Source organism: Equus przewalskii, chromosome 4 (assembly GCF_037783145.1).
Source record: "Equus przewalskii isolate Varuska chromosome 4, EquPr2, whole genome shotgun sequence".
In the NCBI taxonomy this organism is placed as follows: Eukaryota; Metazoa; Chordata; class Mammalia; order Perissodactyla; family Equidae; genus Equus; species Equus przewalskii.
The window spans coordinates 38,046,732-38,069,891 of NC_091834.1; the positions used below are offsets into that span (position 1 = coordinate 38,046,732).

General features: G+C 39.1%; 1 protein-coding gene across 1 annotated transcript in view; it reads left to right on the top strand.

Moving 5' to 3' along the window:
• Positions 1-19,957, top strand: part of COL1A2 (collagen type I alpha 2 chain) — a 35,553-nt gene extending 15,596 nt beyond the window's left edge. Inside the window, exons 22-52 of the mRNA XM_008524258.2 lie at positions 96-149; positions 248-346; positions 1,250-1,303; positions 1,768-1,866; positions 2,261-2,314; positions 2,769-2,822; positions 2,974-3,027; positions 3,292-3,345; positions 4,325-4,369; positions 5,529-5,627; positions 6,817-6,924; positions 7,591-7,644; positions 8,584-8,637; positions 9,339-9,392; positions 9,490-9,543; positions 9,640-9,747; positions 10,114-10,167; positions 10,999-11,052; positions 12,033-12,194; positions 12,925-13,032; positions 13,758-13,865; positions 14,265-14,318; positions 14,406-14,513; positions 14,658-14,711; positions 15,099-15,206; positions 15,678-15,731; positions 15,851-15,958; positions 16,288-16,546; positions 16,954-17,138; positions 17,827-18,069; positions 18,964-19,957. Coding sequence (XP_008522480.1) covers positions 96-149; positions 248-346; positions 1,250-1,303; positions 1,768-1,866; positions 2,261-2,314; positions 2,769-2,822; positions 2,974-3,027; positions 3,292-3,345; positions 4,325-4,369; positions 5,529-5,627; positions 6,817-6,924; positions 7,591-7,644; positions 8,584-8,637; positions 9,339-9,392; positions 9,490-9,543; positions 9,640-9,747; positions 10,114-10,167; positions 10,999-11,052; positions 12,033-12,194; positions 12,925-13,032; positions 13,758-13,865; positions 14,265-14,318; positions 14,406-14,513; positions 14,658-14,711; positions 15,099-15,206; positions 15,678-15,731; positions 15,851-15,958; positions 16,288-16,546; positions 16,954-17,138; positions 17,827-18,069; positions 18,964-19,110 — 2,904 coding nt within the window. The 3' untranslated portion in view covers positions 19,111-19,957. The remainder of the gene's footprint in view (positions 1-95; positions 150-247; positions 347-1,249; positions 1,304-1,767; positions 1,867-2,260; positions 2,315-2,768; positions 2,823-2,973; positions 3,028-3,291; positions 3,346-4,324; positions 4,370-5,528; positions 5,628-6,816; positions 6,925-7,590; positions 7,645-8,583; positions 8,638-9,338; positions 9,393-9,489; positions 9,544-9,639; positions 9,748-10,113; positions 10,168-10,998; positions 11,053-12,032; positions 12,195-12,924; positions 13,033-13,757; positions 13,866-14,264; positions 14,319-14,405; positions 14,514-14,657; positions 14,712-15,098; positions 15,207-15,677; positions 15,732-15,850; positions 15,959-16,287; positions 16,547-16,953; positions 17,139-17,826; positions 18,070-18,963) is intronic.
• The last annotated feature ends 3,203 nt before the right edge of the window (positions 19,958-23,160 follow it).

Below are 23,160 nucleotides of genomic sequence, written 5' to 3' on the forward strand. Positions count from 1 at the left end.
GATTTCTTCCATACGTGCCATGTTTCAGTAACCTCGGCACTATCTGATTTAAGGGTTTTCTCCAATTCTCTTCTGTTTCATGTACTTTCTTACAGGGAAGTCCTGGTTCTCGCGGTCTTCCTGGAGCTGACGGCAGAGCTGGTGTCATGGTAAGTTGTCCGTTACTCATTTGCTGGGAAGGAACCTGATGCTTCTGGGGTGGGGTATCATTTGCTTTGGGCTCCCTCCTCCGCCTTCTTTTTGATAGGGCCCTGCTGGTAGTCGTGGTGCAAGTGGCCCTGCTGGTGTCCGAGGTCCCAATGGAGATTCTGGTCGCCCTGGAGAGCCTGGCCTCATGGGACCCCGAGTAAGTTTCGGATTGATTCTGAGCAAGTCACACATGGCACTGTTTCCTTTTTTAAAAGGCCTGATTAATATTTGAAGACAACAATAAAAAACATCAAAAGTAAATTTGTTAGTAGGCTTGCTAACAGTTGCCTTTTTAGTTTAACTTTATCAAAGCCCAGTAGATATTTTTACAAATTTGGTGAGTCCATAAATTTCCTATTTATTACTTGAAAACAATGGCTGTGAGAATAAATTTATTTTAATATATATCCAAATTAGGTTGATTCTCCTATCAGCATGAATCTTTTATCTCAATTTGTGAGTTTTATATAAGGTGTTCATGAAATGTATTAGGACTATATATTATCAGTTTATTAGATTCATAAGAGAAATCATTTTTCCAGCAATCACAAAGTGCTGTAATGTATTCAGCATCACACTAGCTGTGGAGAAATGACCTTTAGATCTGTGGACACTCTAATCCATTGCAATAGAGTAATTTTTTTGCCTCCATTATCTCTTATGGATGAATATAAACTGTAATTGCACCATAAACAAGTAATAAAGACACCAAATATAGCAATAAAAATTCCACTTTGAAAATTGCTTACTAAAAGTATTTGTTTTTCTATTATGAAGTAAATAACATGATATGTTTTGCCCATATAGTATGTTGCTTAACAGTTTCTTGAGATATCTGTAAACAGATCAGTTGCACAAAAATTCAATAAGAAAAAAGGCATAAAGAATAGAAAGAAGAAAGATTTCATACCTCCCAGCTAGTGGCTAATGCCCCTAATGATTTGCCACAGGCAACAAACAAAACGTGGAGGAAAAGTGCTTTTGTGAGATTTCGATTAATCAGAGCCTCGAGTATGTGTGTGAAAGTGCCAGTATGAAAACATCCTCGCTTATTTTATAGGGTTTCCCTGGTTCTCCTGGAAATATTGGCCCAGCTGGAAAAGAAGGACCTGTGGTAAGTATGGCCCATTTTCCATTATATTTTCAAGGACACTTATTGTGCCTTTATCAAGTCTGTCCTGCACCCCATTTATACGTGAACACATTGAAAATAAATATCAGCCACATACATCATCTGGGAATGCAAAATAATAGATTGTAATTATGGAGTCCAAATGAACACAAGGACTGAAAGAAAAGAAGGGAAAAGAAAAACATGGCAAAGAATATTGAAGAGGGTGACAAGGGTATGGAAAGAGAGGGGAGAGGGAAATTGTGTACATATGAGATTGACTTGGCTCTGTGTGTCCTGACATTCTGTTTAGAAAAGGAAAATGTATTCGTAATTTATTGACACTTTATACAGGAAGCTCTATGCATTCAGAAAATGATTCTGTTTCATCTCGTGGCAGCATCACAAGCCTGAGGTTGTGAGACCCTGTCGATGCTGAGTAAACCTTAAATAAACTCTGGTTTCAGGGCCTCCCTGGTATAGACGGCAGACCTGGACCAATTGGCCCAGCTGGAGCAAGAGGAGAGCCTGGCAACATTGGATTCCCTGGACCCAAGGGCCCCTCAGTAAGAATCACCACAACCTCCTTTCTCTCAGCATTTTTTTGCCATATTTCACCAAAACTCTAGTATTTCTCTCCTGCCTCAGTTCACTCTACCTCAATGGAGCTCTTTTCAACACTGGAAGACTGCAAGCCACTTAGTACATTAACAGCTCATCTCCAATATATCATTGTACACCTGCTGAAAATCCCTCTCCTGAGTCATATGCTTCTGTAGACACAGGTGTACCTTGTTGTACATGGAACTGCTTCAGGATGGATTATGCCTTAGATAACAGAATTCAAGGACTAGGAATGTCAGAGAAAAAAAAAAGCAAGCAAGCAATTAACATTTCAAAATTGTCGTGGTTAATTTGACATTAAATGTGTAAGGTGTTTTTTTTTAATGTTTGTTATAGGGTGAACCTGGCAAACCTGGTGATAAAGGTCATGCCGGTCTTGCTGGTGCTCGGGTAGGTGATGACTTCTGTACGTATCCATCCACATAGTATTCACCTAGGAAACACACCCTTTAAGGCCATCTGATGTCATTCTTCCCAAGATGGCATCCCCAAGGCTCTTTTCGGCATCACAAATGTCTTTTTTTTAACCACACTTACAAGGCAGTCAGCTATAACAAATCAGAATTTATATTAAGTCAAAAATATTTATGGACTGGTTTAGTTTTTGTTTAATTAACTTTGTGATTAAAAGGCTATGAATATGCTAGTAGCATTCTCTGACCTTCATAAATTGCCCTCCGTCCATGGACTTCCATGAGCCATATTAAAATTAGTAGGCACTATTTGGGCATTGGCAGGGAATCCACAGTGAGTTTAACTCATGTTAAAATGACAAGCTGGTTTTGAAGAAGTAACACCTGAGGTTTTGAGGCATCTTAAACTGCCTTTCTGTTAAACGTTTTAGGGTGCTCCAGGTCCTGATGGAAACAATGGTGCTCAGGGACCTCCTGGACCACAGGTGCGTATTTCTCCCACTCCTGTTCTTTTCTGCCCTAAAATGAATCTAGTCTCGCAAAAGGACCATCTCCTTTTTCCAGTCTAGAAGTTATATAGCTAGACAGAAATGGTGGCATACGTTTCTATTTATGCTATCTTTCTCTCACTTTCAGGGTGTCCAAGGTGGAAAAGGTGAACAGGGTCCCGCTGGTCCTCCAGGCTTCCAAGTAAGTCAACTAAAACATACAGAACACTGCCTTTGGTCAGACCATCCAGCTGTATGTCACCACACCACTCTCTGCCGCCACACACAACATGACTTCAGAAATGAAGCAAAGAAGGGTGCAACAGGCAAACTTTTGTGTAATCCTTCAATAACACACAGTATTTAGTGATCATGTTGCTATTAGGTAGTTCCCCCCAAAAACCCAATGATTAGCAAATTCCCTAAATATAGCCATAAGATTGAGATTTGTATTTCTTTCATCTAGGGTCTGCCTGGCCCCGCAGGTACAGCTGGTGAAGTTGGCAAACCAGGAGAAAGGGTGAGTAACACAAGAGATAGTAAATTCACCTAAAATTGGAACTTTCTCCCTGTTTAATACCTTACTGCAGTGCCATTATAATATGCAACAGGAAATTTCATATTTCATATGTTTGTGATACTCTTTCACATATGTTGGTACTGATGGAGAGAATGAGCCAAGTTACTCATTTTCATTCACATTCCTTTGTTTTAAGGATTGAGTGAAACATCACATTATGGAAGTAAATATATCAATGAACATTCCATTTAATAGCCTTACTTTTTGTGCTATTCGTGGTAATGTTAAAATACAAATTATTTCCTTCCCCATAGAGAAAGTAAATGCACTGATTTTCCACCAAACTAGACCCTGAAAAATTGCTTTTAATGTTTTTCTTGGCATTCAGACATGACACTGCCATCCACAATCAGGGCAGGAGTTCTGAGTCATTTTCTCTGTAATTGTGATGAATGTGCCTCAATTCAGTTACATTCTGTGGCCTGGTCTCCTTTGTCAACAGTGGGGCACATTAAGGAGACAGCTGGTCAGTAATAAAGGAGACACACTTGGGTATACAATTAACTAGGTAATGTGCAGAATATGATCATTTCTATTAAGAAAGCAGTCTGTTATATAGCTAAAAATAGGCAATGTCTCATATTGTTCATCATTATTTTTCATATTATCAAGGGAGATAGTCTGTTTTATCAGTTTTTTTAAAAGCAATAACTAAATAATGGGAAACTTAAGTTTTCTGAAACCAGTTTCTGGGATAGATGCATCTTTGATACCAAGAGAATTCTCACTTTTTGTATCTTTCCATATGCAACTGAAAATTCTCTTGTTCCTAATAGCCTGAGTACTTATACACTCATGTAGGTAGAGCCTATCCGGCCTTATTTCACTCTTTCAAAACCTTTCTAAATATCATAATTATAAGTGGATTTAGAGAACATACATAAATTTCATGCTTCAATTATTTTCGTGTTTTTCCTAGGGTCTCCCTGGTGAATTTGGTCTCCCTGGTCCTGCTGGTGCAAGAGTAAGTGTTACTTGATTAACCTTCATAAACTTCTGGTGATGTGCGTTTAAAACAAGGAGTACTTTGTCCTAAAAACCATTGATCAAGTTCCTGACACTCTTCTGTTGTCAAACATAATCTCTAGAAAGCATTTGATTTCTAAATTGATAGTAGACTATTTTACTTAATTGCTCATATTTCCTATTCAAAAACCACATGATTATAAGAAATATAAATGAACTAATATATGTATTATATTCAGTGATTTATGTAGACAAATATGAAGTATTTATGACAGTGGCTCAACTGAGCCAAAGAAAAGTAATGACTTACTAAGATTTAAAGCCAATTTTTGCAATGTATGTTGATGTTCAAAGTCTAAAGCTGAAATCTTGAGTCTGCTCTTATAAAGAAAAATAAAATAGATTGTTTGTCTGTTGTCATTAAAATAACTGGAATGATCAGTTTGTCCTAGAGTGTCCTGTTATGTGACTAGTTACCGTATATCTAGGATGCCCAAACAAGTTTAGTACCATAGTAACAAGTTATAACAAGGACCTTTGAAACAGTTGCAATGTGAATTTCCATGTTAAATATTCTGGGCCATCAAATGCCATGCCATAGTGATATTTACATGAAAATTTGGAAATATTTAGATAGATAGATAGATACACATATATATACAAATACACAGATATATATATATATATGTCCTGTGTTAAATATTATAATTGCTGTATCATTATTGTATGCAGTTGTAAAAGGAAAGCACAGATATGAGAATATATGATCTTATCTACACCTGGCATTGCTATTCACCTAAAACGACACAATCTTTCCCTTTGAATACTATGCATAAGTGGCATCTCTATTTTTACCTATAGATCTATCACAGAAAAGACCAAAAAAGGAAATGAGCTCCCAAGTTGGAATATTATACTCTAGCAGCAACAAATTTTGGATTTGTAGCCACAGAACGTTAGACCTGAATGAAACTTTCCAGATTATCTCAACCCATCCTTTCATTTTATTAGTAGAGAAATTAAGGCAAAAAAAAATTATACTTTGCTAAGAAATAGCAGAACCAAGATTCAAAAGCTCAACAAGTGTGAACTCTGAGGTGTAAAGTGTCTCCACAGCGAGGAACAGTAGAACACTTCTTCTAATCCCTTTTTTACAGGGGGAGCGTGGTCCCCCAGGTGAAAGTGGTGCTGCTGGTCCTGCTGGTCCTATTGGAAGCCGAGGTCCTTCTGGACCCCCAGGGCCTGATGGAAACAAGGTAATATGTTCTCTATTGATGTTTTAGCCCAGGACGCTCTGGAATAAGTAGATCCTTTACAATAGTGCATGAATTATTTTTTAGGATTTTAATTTATTTCCAGTTCTGTGATGATTTCCATCTCAGTAAATAATCTGATTCCAGTGGACCTGAATTATCCCAAAAGAAGGGAAATCCTAGTGTTCCAGCCACATAAATGAATTAGTATGGGTGTTCACTCTTTTCTCATCAGACTGCTCATACTTTTGTTTTAATCCAGAAACATCATATACATTTGGACACTATTTGTAGAGAATAAACTTTTACCTTCTCAACATCCTACTTAGTAGAATAAAATTTCAAAAAGTAACCTAAATTTTAATAATAAGAGAATTTATGCTGATAAAAATTAAATGAACAGTGTATTCACCCCAGAAACATAAGCCTGAAAACTTGTGTTTCGGAATAGAATCTGTGGTTTCAATTTTAGAATAGATGGAATTACATACTTCTGGAAAACAAATTACTTTAACCACAATAAAGAGAAGGCAATTCATGTGACTTCTTATTCTTACCCTTAAGAAAAAGAATTTAAAGATTAGCTACAAAAAGCTATTTTGGTATGTGGAAGGATATTGGAAAAAAGTGAAAACAAGTTAAGAGGGAGAAAGGAAATATGATTCTATTAGGTAGTACTTTCAAAAGGTTTTATATCTCACAAGCTAGTCAACAGGTTTTAAGTATATGGAATTGTAGGGTATATATAAAAATGGGACCTTTAGTCCCCACTCTTAGGGAGATTAAAACAGAAACATCTCACCAGTTGATGAGGTCTCTTTCCGTATTTCCTGTCTGGGCTAAGAGTCTTATCCTTGAAAAATATTTGTGGGCAAATATTTTTCATTCTCTGCCTCCCATTGTCCTATCCTCTTCTTTTTCCATGCCTGCCTGCCTTAAAAGAATTGGGAGCAGACTATAGAAAAAAAATCACGGCCACCCACTCCCACTACCCTCTTCTCTTTAGTCACTGTGTCATTAATAGCATCTCCCTCTGTTATATTCTCCCTTCTTTCAATAGCCTTCCTTTGTGTCTCTAAGCAGGCAAGAATGCTTTCTATTAAATGTCTAAATTGGAATCCTTCAAGAGTTTGAGTCTTCATTTTCTTCTTTTGCCATTGAAATAATTGATTTCACATGTCTTTGATTCAAGGGTGAACCTGGTGTGCTTGGTGCTCCAGGCACTGCTGGTCCATCTGGTCCTAGTGGACTCCCAGGAGAGAGGGGTGCTGCTGGCATACCTGGAGGCAAGGGAGAAAAGGTACCCTCTCAGTGTTGGACCCTGATACACATTGTTGATGAACTCTAGCAAAGAAGGCTGCACAAGGTTGTCCAACTTTTACAATTTTTGGCAGGTGGTCTGGTAGCATTTTGATATCTATCTATATACATTTCCCTCTGCCACCTAGCACCTACGCATTTCTAAACTCACTAATCTGGCAAAATTCCTTGCTACCATGGAATTTCACACAAACAGATGGTGTTGAGTAATACATGAGGCTCATTTTAATGCCACTAACAATAATGCCTCATCCTGCCCTAATTAATGGGAAGAAGCTATATTGAACAGCTGTCATCCGTGCTGCTGCATTAGCTATGCCGTAAGAGCCATCAGGCACTGCAGCCCATTGTAGTGCTGCCTTATAATTCTGTCCACATGAATTTTTACCTTGCTTGATTATGCTTCAGGAGGGTGTATGGAAATTGGAAAAGAATATTGAACGATAATCTGGAAAGGGCCCTGAATGATTTTTTCCTTATTTTTTTCCTCATTCAATGTCCTGTAGAATGGTAGGGAATCCAGACATTTCTAAAGATCTTAAATGACTGACGGTATTATAGCATCTTCCATAAAAATGCTTCAGAATAATTTTGACTCAAAAATTTGGCCAAGAAACAAAAAGTTGCTCTTGCTTTTTACTTTCAGGGTGAGACTGGTCTCAGAGGGGAAATCGGTAACCCAGGCAGAGATGGTGCTCGAGTGAGTAGAATTTTCTTTGTTTATTTGTACTTAGATTGTTTTGTTTTTATGTTTCACTCAATTTGAGTGGAGAAGCTTTCCAAAATAGAACTGATGAAAGAAGGATTCAGGTTTAGTAAAAGAGTTTCCATTCCTTCCTGGACCTATGACTAATAACAGCATTTTACGTGTTCCAAAAGAAAAATTCAACAGGACTTATACCTTTGAAAATCAGAGCCTGAATTTTCTACCTTCCTTAGTGTTAACTCTTCCAACTACAAGCTGCAGACCGAAAGCCCTAGGTTAATAGAACTTTAAATGATTAAGTTATTGTGGGACTTTAGAAAAAACACTAATTCTTACATTTGAAGATGCCGGAACCTTTAACAAGGTCCTATTTATTCAAATGTGTAAATTCAAAGAATTTACCACTCAAAGAGCAGCCCCAAAGATGGGCTGTTAATGCCATGGAGATGCCAAAGATAATCCTATGCAGGTGTCACAACCGTACCTAGAGTATTGGCTTCATGACTCTTCAGGGTCATGAGCTGCCTTGGTTCTTTCTCCTCACCTCTCCCTCAGAAAGGATAACTTGCTGTGGCACATTCGTAACAGACCTTTCTCTGAACCACGCATCCTAAGAGTTCCAAACAAGGCTACTCATTTCTGCTCTCCAGGAAATTTTACAAGTGCAGAGACTTCAGATCTCCCCAGTTCCTAACCTGCCCCTGACTTACACATTTCCGTAACCTTTGTCGCTGGGGTACTGTCATCCTGAGAGTGGCTTCTAATAGTCTTGGTAATTAGGACTGAAATGCAGCAACGGTTTTCTTGATGTCCACCCAAAGTGTGCTGTAAAAGCGTTCAGTCACTGTAGAAGCGTAGCAAGGGGAATGGCAAGGTTCACTTTTGATGGCATGGGGGTGTCATTACTAAGACTTGTTTCCTTTTTGGTACTAGGGTGCTCCTGGTGCTGTAGGTGCCCCTGGTCCTGCTGGAGCCAATGGTGACCGGGTAAGCACTCATTTTCACTGAGTTGCATCTCTTTGAACCGAGAGCAGTATCTAAAATTTCCTGCTTGCCCCAAAGAGGCCCAGCAATTCATTTATGTGGCTTGGTATAAAGCCCACTTATTTAAAAACCTGTCTGTTGTGATGCGGCAGCAGGAAACAAATGCTGCGTGTTTAAAGCTGCCTTTCCCTTCCTGTAGATGTGCCAGCCATCTGATCTATACTTTAATCCCTATCATTTGTTTTAAAGTCTTTCCCTGTTGCCCGTTAACAATATCCTAATGCACTGAGCCTTCTCAAAGCCTTCAATTGTAAAAAAAAAATCAATAAAATACATAGTGTGCCCATTTCACATCGAGCAGTCCACTTAAAATAGACCTTATTTATTGTATTGCACAGATTGCAGCAAACATCTCAGCCCTGTGTCCATCTGAAAATTAAAATGTCCTCCCCCGGTATTGTGGGCACTGATTTATAGTGTTTTTGCAAGTATGTGACAATACCACTTCAGCCCCCAAAATAAATGCAACATAAGGCAGAGTATGAATTCACTTCGTTTTACTCAGTGAGATGTGTATTCGTTATCTCTTCCCGTACAACTGCAGACTCTGACAGGAGCCTGCTGTCTCCCACTGTTCCTTCTTGCCTCCCTCTTTGAGGATCTGTGTGAAGCACATTAACAAACTCATCTTTGGTCCATTGTAGGGTGAAGCAGGTGCTGCCGGTCCTGCTGGTCCTGCTGGTCCTCGTGGCAGCCCTGTAAGTAGAAACCTGGGTCATTTTGGACACTCATAACTTTGAGATATTGATGAATCTAAGATTGCTAAAACATTTTTAAATCTCTTCTCCCACCCAGGGTGAACGTGGTGAAGTTGGTCCCGCTGGTCCCAATGGATTTGCTGGTCCTGCTGTGAGTATCATGTAATGAAGGTTAATCTGAAAACATCTCAAGTTGGCAAGTAGAGCGACGTGGAATACCTGAACTATAACTGTTCCTTTCCAACAGGGTGCTGCTGGTCAACCTGGTGCCAAAGGAGAGAGAGGAACCAAAGGGCCCAAGGGTGAAAATGGTCCTGTTGGTCCCACAGGCCCCGTTGGAGCTGCTGGCCCATCCGTAAGTTGAATTCCTTGGTGGTCAACACAGCCTGTGAAATCTTATAATTCAACATAAATCAATCAAGTGCCTGCTGTACACTAGACTATGTACCAGATAGGAGATGATTGAAAAAATAAGAATTAACATTTGCATACTGCTTTACAATTTATAAAATTTTCATAAATGTTATCTTATCTTACTTCAGTAACCCCATGAGGATGATAATATTGAAGTAAGGACGTTTATTTTATGTGACACAGATAGTCATTTTAAATTTCTGGATTTGCTTTTAATGGACATAAGAATGATCCCTTTGAAGAAAAGAGTAACATTTGTAAGAATTGTTTTGTGATTTGATCTCATCTTTTTTTTGTTTCCATTTAGGGTCCAAATGGTCCCCCTGGTCCTGCTGGAAGTCGTGGTGATGGTGGCCCCCCTGTGAGTATTTACAATGGACTCTCATAACTTTTTTCTTCAGACTCTATTAGGGACAACTTGAGAGTTTGGAAATTTTTGGTAACTTTGGACTGTAAAAAGGATACTCTTGAAATTCAAGTTGACTCTATTCAAAGAAATTCTGCTATTGAAGTTAAGGTCAAGTTCACGGGATGTTAACTGAATTCCAGTGCAGTGTATGTTGCTACCACCTCACTTGAGGAAATAATCAAAGATAATCTCAGGTAGTTTAATTGTGAGATGCATAAAATATTTCTTTGGTGCCCTTTATCCTTTTGTAGATGCCTCCCTTCTGCCTGATGAAGTCCTTGCCCTTGGCATACTGACTTTTTAGAGACTCAGAGCTCCCTAGGAATGAACTCCACTGACTCCTTCCTTCTTTCATTGGGCAGCAATTAATACTCTTCATCTTTTCTTGTACCTTCCTCTGTAAACAAAATTACTTATTCAGTGTCCATTCACTTAGCACCCAGCCTGGTTAAGACAGTTGCTAATGTCCACCCATCAATGTGTAATAAGGGCCTAGTGTCTTATCTTCTTGCTCTTACAACCATCGGGTAATATGTTAGCATTTCTAAAAGGATCATCAGAGCCTCAATGCAAAATATGGTATTGCAACTGGGAGCATGCTGGTCAGGAAGATGTGTAGAGGTGGAGGGTCTTTGGGATCCTGGTTAAATAATACCATATATGAGGCTGCCACTAACTACTCTTGGTCACGTGCTTGAGGATTTGCCAGAGGAGAAATTTCTGTCTTACCCAAAGCCCTGGAGTTGGTGTTGACTGTGGAATTTTAATGTGCTTGGTTCTTAGGGTGTTACTGGTTTCCCTGGTGCTGCTGGACGGACTGGTCCTCCTGGCCCCTCTGTAAGTAAATCACTTCAAAATACATTTTCATTCACTCTAGCCAAAAGATCTGGCCTTTAGTAGGAAACCGCTCAGAAACTCTATGAAAACATGCTCCTAATACTTTGCTATTACTTTCCTGATCTGAAATCACTTTTTCTGAACCATTAAGGCAAAATCATCACAAATTATATTTTATAATAGAAATTTAAGAGGTTTTTTATTCATGTGAACATAAGTCCTCTTTTAGGGGCAAGTCTCTCTGTTAAAAATAAAAACCAAAACAGTTTTAGTCACATATCAGATATTTCTATATCTAATTACCCTTTATGGCCAACATTCTGCCTCCATTGTTAAGGTATAATTGTTCCTGAATTTAAAGGTGGTTTGGCCTCTAATTTAATTCTGATTCAGACTCTCCTGTCAGGACTCAAGAGAATTTAATTAATTACCAAGGATTCAGTCTTCCGGTTAAGGTTTCAGAGGAAAAAAATGGCAAAGATGTTGATTTCTTGGAATCCTTTTACAGGTTCGTAACAGAAAAATCTTCATCCCTATAGGCATTTAATTAAAGCTAGTTGAGAGCATATGTGATTCCTCAATTATGAACAAAATGCCAGTATTGGCTTTCTTCGAAAAGAAATGAGCGGAGTCCTCCAAAACACAATGTCTCATTCCTTTACAATTCAGTCTTAGAACGCTACACAGTTCTGATTCCAATATGCCAGGTTACTGGTGGCACAGCATTGCTTTCCCTCACATTTGCCATAGCCTCTGTCTCAGCCTTTCACTTTATTACAGCCTCATAAGAAGGAAGACAGGAGTTGCTTCTTTCTACAAGACAGAATGTTAAAAAGTCTGAACATTTCCCCCAAATGGCCAGGATATTATTTTGTTGCTTCACACTGTTTGCATCTTACTACTAAGTAGAACCTCAGCATCTGTTTTCCAGGTCCGTGATGATTAACCAAAAGTAAATGACCTTGTACGTTTGCTCACAGGGTATCTCTGGCCCCCCTGGTCCCCCTGGTGCTGCTGGTAAAGAAGGACTTCGTGGGCCTCGTGGTGATCAAGGTCCAGTTGGCAGAGCAGGAGAAACAGGTGCATCTGGCCCCCCTGGCTTTGCTGGAGAGAAGGGTCCATCTGGAGAGCCTGGTACTGCTGTAAGTGATTTCAAAGTCCTCTTTCCTAATACCTTGTGTTGAATTAAAATAAAGCTCTTCCTCAAATCTTCAAGTGGCATATATTCATTGACGAGTATTGCGGGCTCTCAAGTAGAGCTCAATTGAGCCAGGAAATCCGCCCAACAGATATTGAGGTGTCATAGCTTCAGCAGATGCTCAGCAAGCACTAGATGGGGATGACAATAAATGAGAGAACTCATTGTTTTATCAAAATGGCCCTTTAAGCTGTTGAAGGCACCTTACTGGTACTGGGATTAGAACAGAATCCCATTGCTGTGCTCATCCTACTGTAAATTAATCAATCTCAGTAAGTACCAATTCCTTAAACATGCGCTGTCCGATATTATTGCTACTCTGAACATGGCTTTACTAGCCCTGGTAGAGTTAGAGGCCAAGATTGAAATTTGCTTCCCAGTATAGATTCCGTAAAAACTATTCCATGACTCAAGATGGCTTCATTAATCTCAACCACATACTTTTTAATGCTGTTCCACTGGTCTCAAGGAGGAACTATGCACAAAGAAATATACATGCCAAGATGTGAACTCATTTTCATCACTAGAGAAGATATCCAAGGATATGTCCTGCTAATAGGAGGTCACTAGCCTTTTTGTAAACTGAAGATAGCTCATTCTCACAATCCTCAAGCCAACCTCTGTTATCATACAGGGTCTTATGAGTAATACTCAGTGTTTTTCCTCTTGTTCAGGGACCTCCTGGCACCCCAGGTCCTCAAGGTCTTCTCGGCGCTCCCGGAATTCTGGGTCTCCCAGGCTCTAGAGGTGAACGTGGTCTACCAGGTGTTGCTGGATCTCTGGTGAGTGTGTGACACCATTCTTATTCTCCTTAACATAATAAAAGATTTTAAAAGCTGCCACTTCAAATCTGACAGATTGATCACTGAATAACTCCACTTAAGATTTTCTTATTCATGGCATTTTCTTTATACAGATCACATGTCACTTATCTAAGAAGCTTTAATACCACCTTACTTAGACACAAGCTACAAAGACACAGCTTAACATTATGCAGAATGATTTTTGTTCCTTTTACATGCTTAAGAATGATATAAACTCTAATTGCATTTACTCCTCTGCACTATGAAATGCTGGCATCATTTATCCTGTAGGAAGAATGAAACTCTGGAAGTTCTGAATCATTCCAGTAAACCTTATATGTGACAGCAACTAGGTACCATCTCATCTCCATAAACTCTCTCAACTTTGTGAATTCATTTCACTTGGGATATGGAATGAAACTAGCCTCACTTTGTACAGAGCAACGTTCCAAAATTACCTAAAGCTGACCATCTCAAGTGTGTAGGAGGAGGGCAAAGATGACACTAATGACACTTCTTATCTTTGTGCCAATTAAGGCACAGGCCAGGTCACAATGGCCAATCTTACCCTACTTTGTGGCCCATTCACTTGCAATTTCTTCTCTCTTCAATCTGGAATCTCTTGGCTAGGTTTGTTTTGGGAAGATGATATTATCATTCAATCCAATGAGAGAAATGTTGTTTTGTCTTCTCTGCCTCTTTAGGGTGAACCTGGTCCTCTCGGCATTGCAGGCCCACCTGGGGCCCGTGGTCCCCCTGGTGCTGTGGGTGCACCTGGAGTTAATGGTGCTCCTGGTGAAGCTGGTCGTGATGTGAGTCTGACACTTGGTTTGTAAAATAAAACCTAGGAGTATTTCACTATTTGAAACTTTATGTCCTGAGCTGAGGTTCTCTTGTTCCAAGTTTCTGGACAAGATGGTTTGTTTTTCCATAATATCAACATGTACTGACCACTCCTAGGATTGAAAATATGAAAAATTACTTGGGCTTGGGAATGGTTCTTTAACTAGCATACATTGAAGTTGGCCAAAATATTAGAAACACCTCTAAGAAAAATCTAGGTTACCAAGTTCTTGTTCCTATTTTTTAACAGTCTGAAAGGGGTTTCACTATTGAGCACTGGGAATGATGAAGGCAAAGTAGCTGAGCTATAGGGGCTGATGGGCTACAGCGCCTCACTAAGTTCCTTAATTGGCATGGTGTCTTTACAGGGCAACCCTGGAAGTGATGGTCCTCCAGGCCGCGATGGCCAACCTGGACACAAGGTCAGTACATGTCGTCATCTCTCCCTAATTTCAAAGCAACTAAAATACAGGCCAGATTGATGCTAAACTTCATTTTGTCTTTGGTAGGGAGAACGTGGTTACCCTGGCAACGCTGGGCCCGTTGGTGCTGTGGGTGCGCCTGGTCCTCATGGCCCCGTGGGTCCCACTGGCAAACATGGACACCGTGGTGAACCTGTAAGTTTGTAAATACCAGTGCCTTACTGATGTCATCCTCATAGGCTTCACTTCTGATTCCCCCACACTTGGGAACTATGGGAGCCTGGAGAGGAGGATCTTGGGCTTGGCTGATGAGTTGCATTTTTCTTTTCCAATTCACAGGGTCCTGTTGGTTCTGTTGGTCCTGTCGGTGCCGTTGGTCCAAGAGGTCCTAGTGTATGTACATGGTGAAGATTTCTTTACAAATTAACATTTAGGGAGGATCGGTCCAGACTGCCCATTAAGAAAATACATAATATAGACTAGACTTCATATTTCAAAAAAAAATTAATCCACGTTGAGAATTTCTGCAAATAGCTGTTAAATCTCTTCTATTTCATATCTCTTCTGCTTGTTTGTACCAAATACTCAAGAAGATCTAGCCACTTCACAGATAGCTCAACTAAAGCAGATTAAAGGAAGAGATGGGAGTAGCATCCACATGGCTTTTAGACTTTTGAATGTCTTAAGTTATCTTTATAAACAGATTAAACAATATTTGTGGAGAAGTGAATGTCATTTTTTAAAGAAGGTAAATGTCCTATCTGTCCTCTTTCTTTACAGGGCCCACAAGGTGTTCGAGGTGACAAGGGAGAGCCTGGTGATAAGGGGCCCAGAGGTCTTCCTGGCATAAAGGGACACAATGGATTGCAAGGTCTTCCTGGTCTTGCTGTAAGTAAGATGTGGACATCCAGCATGTATACGGATCCTAAAGGCCTTCAACTCAGAATGATCTTCCTCAAATTTTCACTGCTGTTGTTTTAAAATGTCCTGCATTATATCCATTTCCCATTTTCTGGCTAACTCCATCTCTCGGAGATAATGCTATTTCATCCCAACATGAAAAGGTGAAGGTCACAGGAGATAGAAATATACAGATATTAAAATCTCTTGGCAACAATGTCCTTCAACCCCACTTAAAATAAATATAATTAGAAGAATGACTAATATTGCGCTGCTGAAATTACTTGTAGAAAAAAATAATTGAATGTAATAGACATAATGGGAGAAAAGAGCCCCATTTTACATTTTCAATTTTCTCAATCCAGAGCCCATTGAAACTAAAGTTTTCCATTCAGTTTCCAAAAATCTATTTATTGACACATGTTCTGAAAGTGTGATTTTCCTTTTCTCTCATTAAAGGGTCAACACGGTGATCAAGGTGCTCCTGGCTCTGTGGGTCCTGCTGGTCCTAGGGTAAGTCAATCTGAGACTTTCTCTCTGAAACAGAGCCTGCTACAGGCAGCAAACCCCAGCCTCTGCTCCCTCGTGGGGTTTTTGCTGACTCACACAGGCTTGATGTCCTTCTTCCCTAGGGCCCTGCTGGTCCTACTGGCCCTGTCGGCAAAGATGGTCGCAGTGGACAGCCTGGTACAGTTGGACCTGCTGGTGTTCGTGGCTCTCAGGGTAGCCAAGGTCCCGCTGTAAGTATGATTTTGGGAAATAATAAAGGGCATCACTAACCCAAGGAATATTTTCTTCAGACTAAACAAGATAATTATGACAGCACATTAAAGTAGTTCTCCACTTCCATGTTTTCTGAAATATATAAAAATTGTCTGTATGTAATGAGCTGCTTAAGCCCATCCCTGCAAGTATGCCTGGGAGCAAGTTGTTTATTTACATGAACTTGATTCTTTTTCACTTATTAGAATATGCTTTTGTGTGACGCTCAACTGAAAACCTGCTGTCATTGATGTGTCTCGCCGTAACCAAATACAAAGCCTCTTCTTTCTTACTTTCACCTTTGCAGGGCCCTCCTGGTCCCCCTGGCCCTCCTGGCCCTCCTGGCCCAAGTGGTGGTGGTTATGACTTTGGTTATGATGGAGACTTCTACAGGGCTGACCAGCCTCGCTCACCACCTTCTCTCAGGCCTAAGGATTATGAAGTTGACGCTACTCTGAAATCTCTCAACAATCAGATCGAGACCCTTCTTACTCCCGAAGGCTCTAGAAAGAACCCAGCTCGCACATGCCGTGACTTGAGACTTAGCCACCCAGAGTGGAGCAGCGGTAGGTCAAGGTGTCCAAGCCAGACTGACCCTTCTCACATGTTGAGCTTTTCAAAATCACTTGCCAGTGACATTTAGAATGAAAAGGTATTTGGGTAAAAATTGCGTTATGTGAAATCAAAGCATTTTCTTCTCCCAACTGGCACCCATTCGCAAGCTTCTCTTAATATATGGTTTTGCCCTTTTCGTGGTAGTATGTCCCCTGATTTGATTTTTTGTAGAGGAGAGGAGAGGAGGAACTGTCTAATCTTGAAAATAGCCACTCTTTCTGTTAAAAGTAGGCTAGACAATATAGCAGTACAATCAAAAATGTTATTTATGGGAATCAAAATCTTTGACTAGTAGTTATTAAAACCTAGACTCCACTTAATGAGAGGTTTTATGATCTGAGTCTTGTTTTCTTAAAAGGTTACTACTGGATTGACCCTAATCAAGGATGCACTATGGATGCTATCAAAGTATACTGTGATTTCTCTACTGGTGAAACCTGCATCCGGGCTCAACCTGAAAACATCCCAGCCAAGAACTGGTACAGAAGTTCCAAGGCCAAGAAGCACATCTGGTTAGGAGAAACTATCAATGGTGGTACACAGGTGAGGAATCCTACCAACATTCCTTCTCCTACTAAATAATATGTTGTTAGGTTTGGTTGCTTTATAATTATCTACATTTTAATCCCCTGTCAAAATAGGCTTATTTAAAGAACCTGCTCTTTTCTTGGATCCCAGTTCTGTCCAGGATTGCACATTAACGATGGATTGATTGGACATATCCATACAATTCAAAGTTATTATTCAGATTTGACTTAACTGATAATCACTGGAGAAACCAACTCATGTCACTTAGTGTGTAGGAGTCCTGCCAGCATGTAGCCCCATACCCATGCATATGGATTTTCAGAACATGAGCCTTTCTGAATTTTTAATCAAACGTTTTCACCAACTTCATTGAATGCCTACTGGTGAGAATTACAGAAAAAGAAAGAGGTCGAAATCTCTATCTCCTTGCTCTCTTATTCTAAAGAAGTAGCGTACACATGAAAGCTTATTGAAACAGGTACCTTTTTGAGATGACCTTGTCTCAACCAGGTAGTTCCTGTGTTCCTTCTCGGTACCTAATACTTCAAAGCCAAGTGAATTGGGTTTCCTTGAATCGTACCTTTTTTCAGAAGGTTCAGATCTGAGTCCATTGTTCCTCCTTATCCAGACTTTTTTTTTAATTTGACTCTTAGTATCTGAACCCTTCTCCATTTAACTAGAATTTCCATCTTATTCTCTGTAGTTTGAATATAATGTTGAAGGAGTAACCACCAAGGAAATGGCTACCCAACTTGCCTTCATGCGCCTGCTGGCTAACCATGCCTCTCAAAACATCACCTACCACTGCAAGAACAGCATTGCCTACTTGGATGAGGAGACTGGCAATCTGAAAAAGGCTGTCACTCTGCAAGGCTCCAATGATGTTGAACTTGTTGCTGAGGGCAACAGCAGGTTCACTTATACTGTTCTTGTAGATGGCTGCTCTGTAAGTAAAAGTGAAATATGGGAATAGCATTTATTTGGGGAATTGGGAGAGGTGGAGTTCTAGCTTGGACCATTAAATGAACAGATGAATGAGAGAGATCTAACTTATTTGATCTTTCTTCATAAAGGTATTTATTTAAATTCAGATAGTAGATCCAGAGTATTCTTATCAGATCTTGCCTTAAGAAACTATCTGAAATGCTAAAATATATACTATGTCCATGTATTAGTTGTGTGTCTTTTAACATGAGTTTCTTAAATGATGATGTGTGCCCATAACTTAAAATTAGTTGAGGTTAAAAGGGCCCAAGCCAAAATTTATAATTATGTGTACTTTATTTTCCTTATTAGTATGGCCTACATTTAATTTTTCTTTATGCTTTCTCTACGATATGCTATAAATTGAAGAAAAAGTAAAATTTACTAATAGCAGCATGCATACCCACCCAACTCTCCCCACCCCATACACACACATCTGGAAAATGAAATATAGAAATAAATCACCTAGCATATGTATTGAAATGTTTATTTTAAAATTAGACTGATAGGAAACCTCTCACCCTAAAGATACTCCTAATGCTGGTTTTTCAAAGATGAGCTTGTTGATCTGGGACACACATCTTCAGAATGACATAAGCCAAAAAGTGGTTTTCATGATATCTAATGTTCATTACATAACATTATATAATATACAATATTATATATTAATGATATTATAATATATTATTATATAATATTATATAATATACTATAGTATAGAGTTATATAGTTTGTAATAATATAATATAATAAATGCAATTGTATTGTATTTAATAATAATTTAGTATTATATAATATATTAGATTTGGAACTAGTGCTGCTTTATGCATATTTTTTCTTCTCTTTTTTTAAACAGAGAAAGACAAATGAATGGGGAAAGACAATCATTGAATACAAAACAAATAAGCCATCTCGCCTGCCCATCCTTGACATTGCACTTTTGGACATCGGTGGCGCTGACCAAGAATTCGGTTTGGACATTGGCCCAGTCTGTTTTAAATAAATGAACTCAACCTAAATTAAAAAAAAAGAAATCTGAAAAAACTTTCTCTCTTTGCCATTTCTTTTTCTTCTTTTTTAACTGAAAGCTGAATCCTTCCATTTCTTCTGCACATCTACTTGCTTAAATTGTGGGCAAAAGAGAAGGAGAAGGATCGATCAGAGCCTTGTGCAATACAATTTAATTAATCCCCTCTTCCTCTCCCCTTCCCCAAAAGATTTGGAATTTTTTTCAGCACTCTTACACCTGTTGTGGAAAATGTCAACCTTTGTAAGAAAACCAAAATGAAAATTGAAAAATAAAATAAAAACCATGAACATTTGCACCACTTGTGGCTTTTGAATATCTTCCACAGAGGGAAGTTTAAAACCCAAACTTCCAAAGGTTTAAACTACCTCAAAACACTTTCCTGTGAGTGTGATCCACACCATTAGGTGCTGACCTAGACCAAGATGAGCTGAGGTACTTGTTTTGTTTTGTTCAAAATACAAAGGTGCTAATTAATAGTATTTCAGATACTTGAAGAATGTTGATGGTGCTAGAAGAATTGAGAAGAAATACTGCTCTGTATTGAGTTGTATTGTGTATTTTTTTTATTTGATTGAGCATCAGTATTTTACATCTTAACCCCAAATAAAAGTGTGCAGAGCATTTGCCCAACATTGTCCTCTTCTTTAAATTCAGCATTTGTTCTTCGCCAGTCTCGTTTTCATCCTTTCCCATGGTTCCAAAGAAGCCTTGTTTCTCAGACAAGCAGAAAAATTAAATTGTACCTATTTTGTATATGTGAGATGTTTAAATAAATTGTGAAAAAAACGAAATAAAGCATGTTTGGTTTTCCAAAAGAAAATATTGAGTAGAATTCCTTACTTCAATGCTCTTTGCAATATAAAGATGGATTATAGCATTTCTACCAGCTATTAGACCAAGTGTTTCTTGTTAGATAGAAACTATGCAAAAAAGGCAGTTTGATATGGTAGAAAGAGCAGAGAACAAGGACCCAGAAGATGTGAGCTCTGACTCAGACTCTGCTCCTTGCGGCTGAGTGACTTCGAGCGCTTCGCCTTTCTGAGTTTCAGTTTCCATGTCTACAATACCGGTAAGACTCCCTCTCTGAACTACTAAACATTTGCCCTACTCAAAATACATAATGCTTAAGCAACATGACAGTGTTGACCTAAATTTACTCTGAGCAGAGGTCCACGGAACCTTTTGGTTTATTATCCATTAAGCACATTGAAAGAGTGGCTGAAAGTTGGTCTATGCACAATTAATACTATTAACTAAAACAGTTTCAAATATTCAGTAAAAATGCCGTACACTTAAATCTAATGCAAGTGAGTACAATGCCTGTTAAGAGGTAATGTGTGTGCTGTCAATCAGCATAGACAGTTGTAGATAATAGTACTGTGAACACCTACCTGCCAAATCAAGTTCATTTTCCTCCCCTGCACCTTTCAATGACATCTTTAATACACTTAAACATAGTAATGTGTCAAGTAAAATGTTAAGATTCATTTAAAGCTTATTTCCTGTTGCAGAATAGAATTGTGATTGTAAGATTTGCCTCCTATTCTAAGTCGCCTCAAGATTCAATTAGTTTTAAAAGCAAAAGACTGAACATGATGAAAACCTAACATTAACTCTAAAAAGTTAGCAAAGTCTACTAGCCAAATGGCAACTTCAAATTATGGTCCTTCTGCTGCCTGAATCAGAACACTGGGATGCTTGTTAAAATGCAGATTCCCAGTCCTCATCCACCAAATTAAGATTTAGTAAGGAATCAGTATTCTTAAGCACCCTGCAAAATTCTGACGTGCAGCCCATTGGAAATCATTGGCTAAGGTGATTTCCACAATCCTCTGCGGCTCTAACATTCTGTGTCTGGTAAGAATGAATCAAAGTACCGGACCAAATTATATAAAGAAAAGTAAACCCCTGGGATCAGAATAACAATACTGCCCACAAATTAGAAATTGAAATCGCCAGGGCAAACTTACATGATAACGTTAGAAATCTCTGGATTAAATATATGCCATGCCCTCAGGCTTGCAGTACAAGAAATAATATAAGGTTGGTATAAAGAAGAGAGAAAGAGAAGAAGAAAGAAGAAAACCAACATTACTTGAGTGCCAACTGTAGAGCCAAATACTATGCTAGATGATAATAATAATGATCTTTGCCAACTGAATCCAAATAGGATTCAAATTCCTAATCCAAATTCCTAAACCAATAGTCACTTAATAATAATTTAATCATCTGTGTGAGACTATGAGAAAACAGGTAAATAAATAGTGGTATAGCTGATAGACAACAATAAGAAAATAAATGATGGTATATCCAGTAAATACCAATGAGGAATAAATAATGTTGTTTCTAAGAGATAATAATAGGAATATAGTGAAATAAAGTTTGACATCCTAATAATATTTATGAGGATGATTAAACAAAAGAAAAAATGCTTAGAATGGAGTATTACAATCTTCAAAATATAATATTTAAGTACACTGTCCTTAGAAATATATTAAAGATGCGTATAAAAGTGCTGAGTAGCTGCATTCGTGTAGTAACAACAGGAATGATTCTCACACCTAAATTGTCCAAATTTGCTGTAATATATTTATATTACTTTTATCATTTACAACAAATTTACTCTTCAAATTTGTGAAAAGAAATAAGCGGTCAACACGTGAACACAATTCTGGTTGAGGAGCGGTTGTCTCCAAGGAAAAGGTGGTCAACCCCCTGCCCATTTATCGTCTGGAAGAGAAGGAAAAGCCTAGCCTAAGAGTCATCATTCACCGTGTCCCAAGGGTGTACAAAGCCATACCAGGCAGCAGCATCCTCAGGGATCTCGTAGTTGAGTTGCAGAGAGAATAAAATAATGTGTGAACAGAATTTTAAACAAAGTGTCCCCTGAGGATGGCAGAGGACACTATTAATTAATGAGAGGGAATCTCAGGAAATTAATCTTAGCCTCATGCAGTAACAGGGATATTTGGATTGAGCAGACCAGTTCTTGCCAGAGATCTCATTTCACCTTCAAGCCCTCTTTCTGGCTAAAGCTTCTTTGGAAACCACATATTAGAACAGTCTGGTACTTACCTAGGCAGGAGATCCACTGCGAGTGTTCCCAGGGCCTGGGCAAAGTACTGAACGCTTGACCCTTGCACAACTAGCCCCCTCTTTAGATGCTAATCTGCAGGCCCAAGAGACCCTCCTCAGCACATGTCCTGACCCTTGGTCCTGGGAAAGTCGGCCGCCTCTAACATGTGCCAGTGTGAGAGGGAAGACAATTGCACATGAGAGAGGGAAGGAGCAGGAAGCCAAGATGAGGGGAGGAGACATTAATCAAGTCTGGTAAAAGGGTCATTTAAAATTCTAAAATCAATACAGCTAATGCACTGGCAAAGAGCAAAGACACCTGAGCAATGCTGAACACATTTATTATCTTTAATGCCAAAAGAATTTTTTCTGCTATTCCACTTAATATCACTGAAAAGGAAGTTCAGAAATTGGATTATATATAAGAAAAGTTGGAAATGTCGTTTTGGGTCAGAACAACAATCCATCTAGATGAGTACTTTCCCTTGACAGTGGCACCAAGGGAAATTTGGGAGAAAGAGTGGTTGGCACTTCCCACGGAGCCAGCCTCAAAATTCCCATTTAATAACCCATTGTAAATCTTTTTTGTGCATAGATGTATCTAAACCCTTCCAGAGCCCTCTATCTGTTTTGAAATATGTTGGTATTACAGCACCAACAGGAGGGAGCTAATGCTGAATTGTTAGCTCAGCTTCCTGGCCCCCTGATCAAGTAACTAAAATATGTTTTCTATCCCTGTGCCTGGATCAGCCAGGGGTTCAACAACTCAGTGTCCTCAGGGAGCACTAGTAACTGCAGCAGTGGGACCATAGACAGCCCATAACGATTGACTTATCCCTGTGGTTCAATGAAACGAGCACATAATTTGTGGTCAGCAGCCAAGGTTATGAGCACCAGCTCCACCACTGACTAGCTAAGGGCCCTTGGGAAAGTCTCTTAAGTTATCTG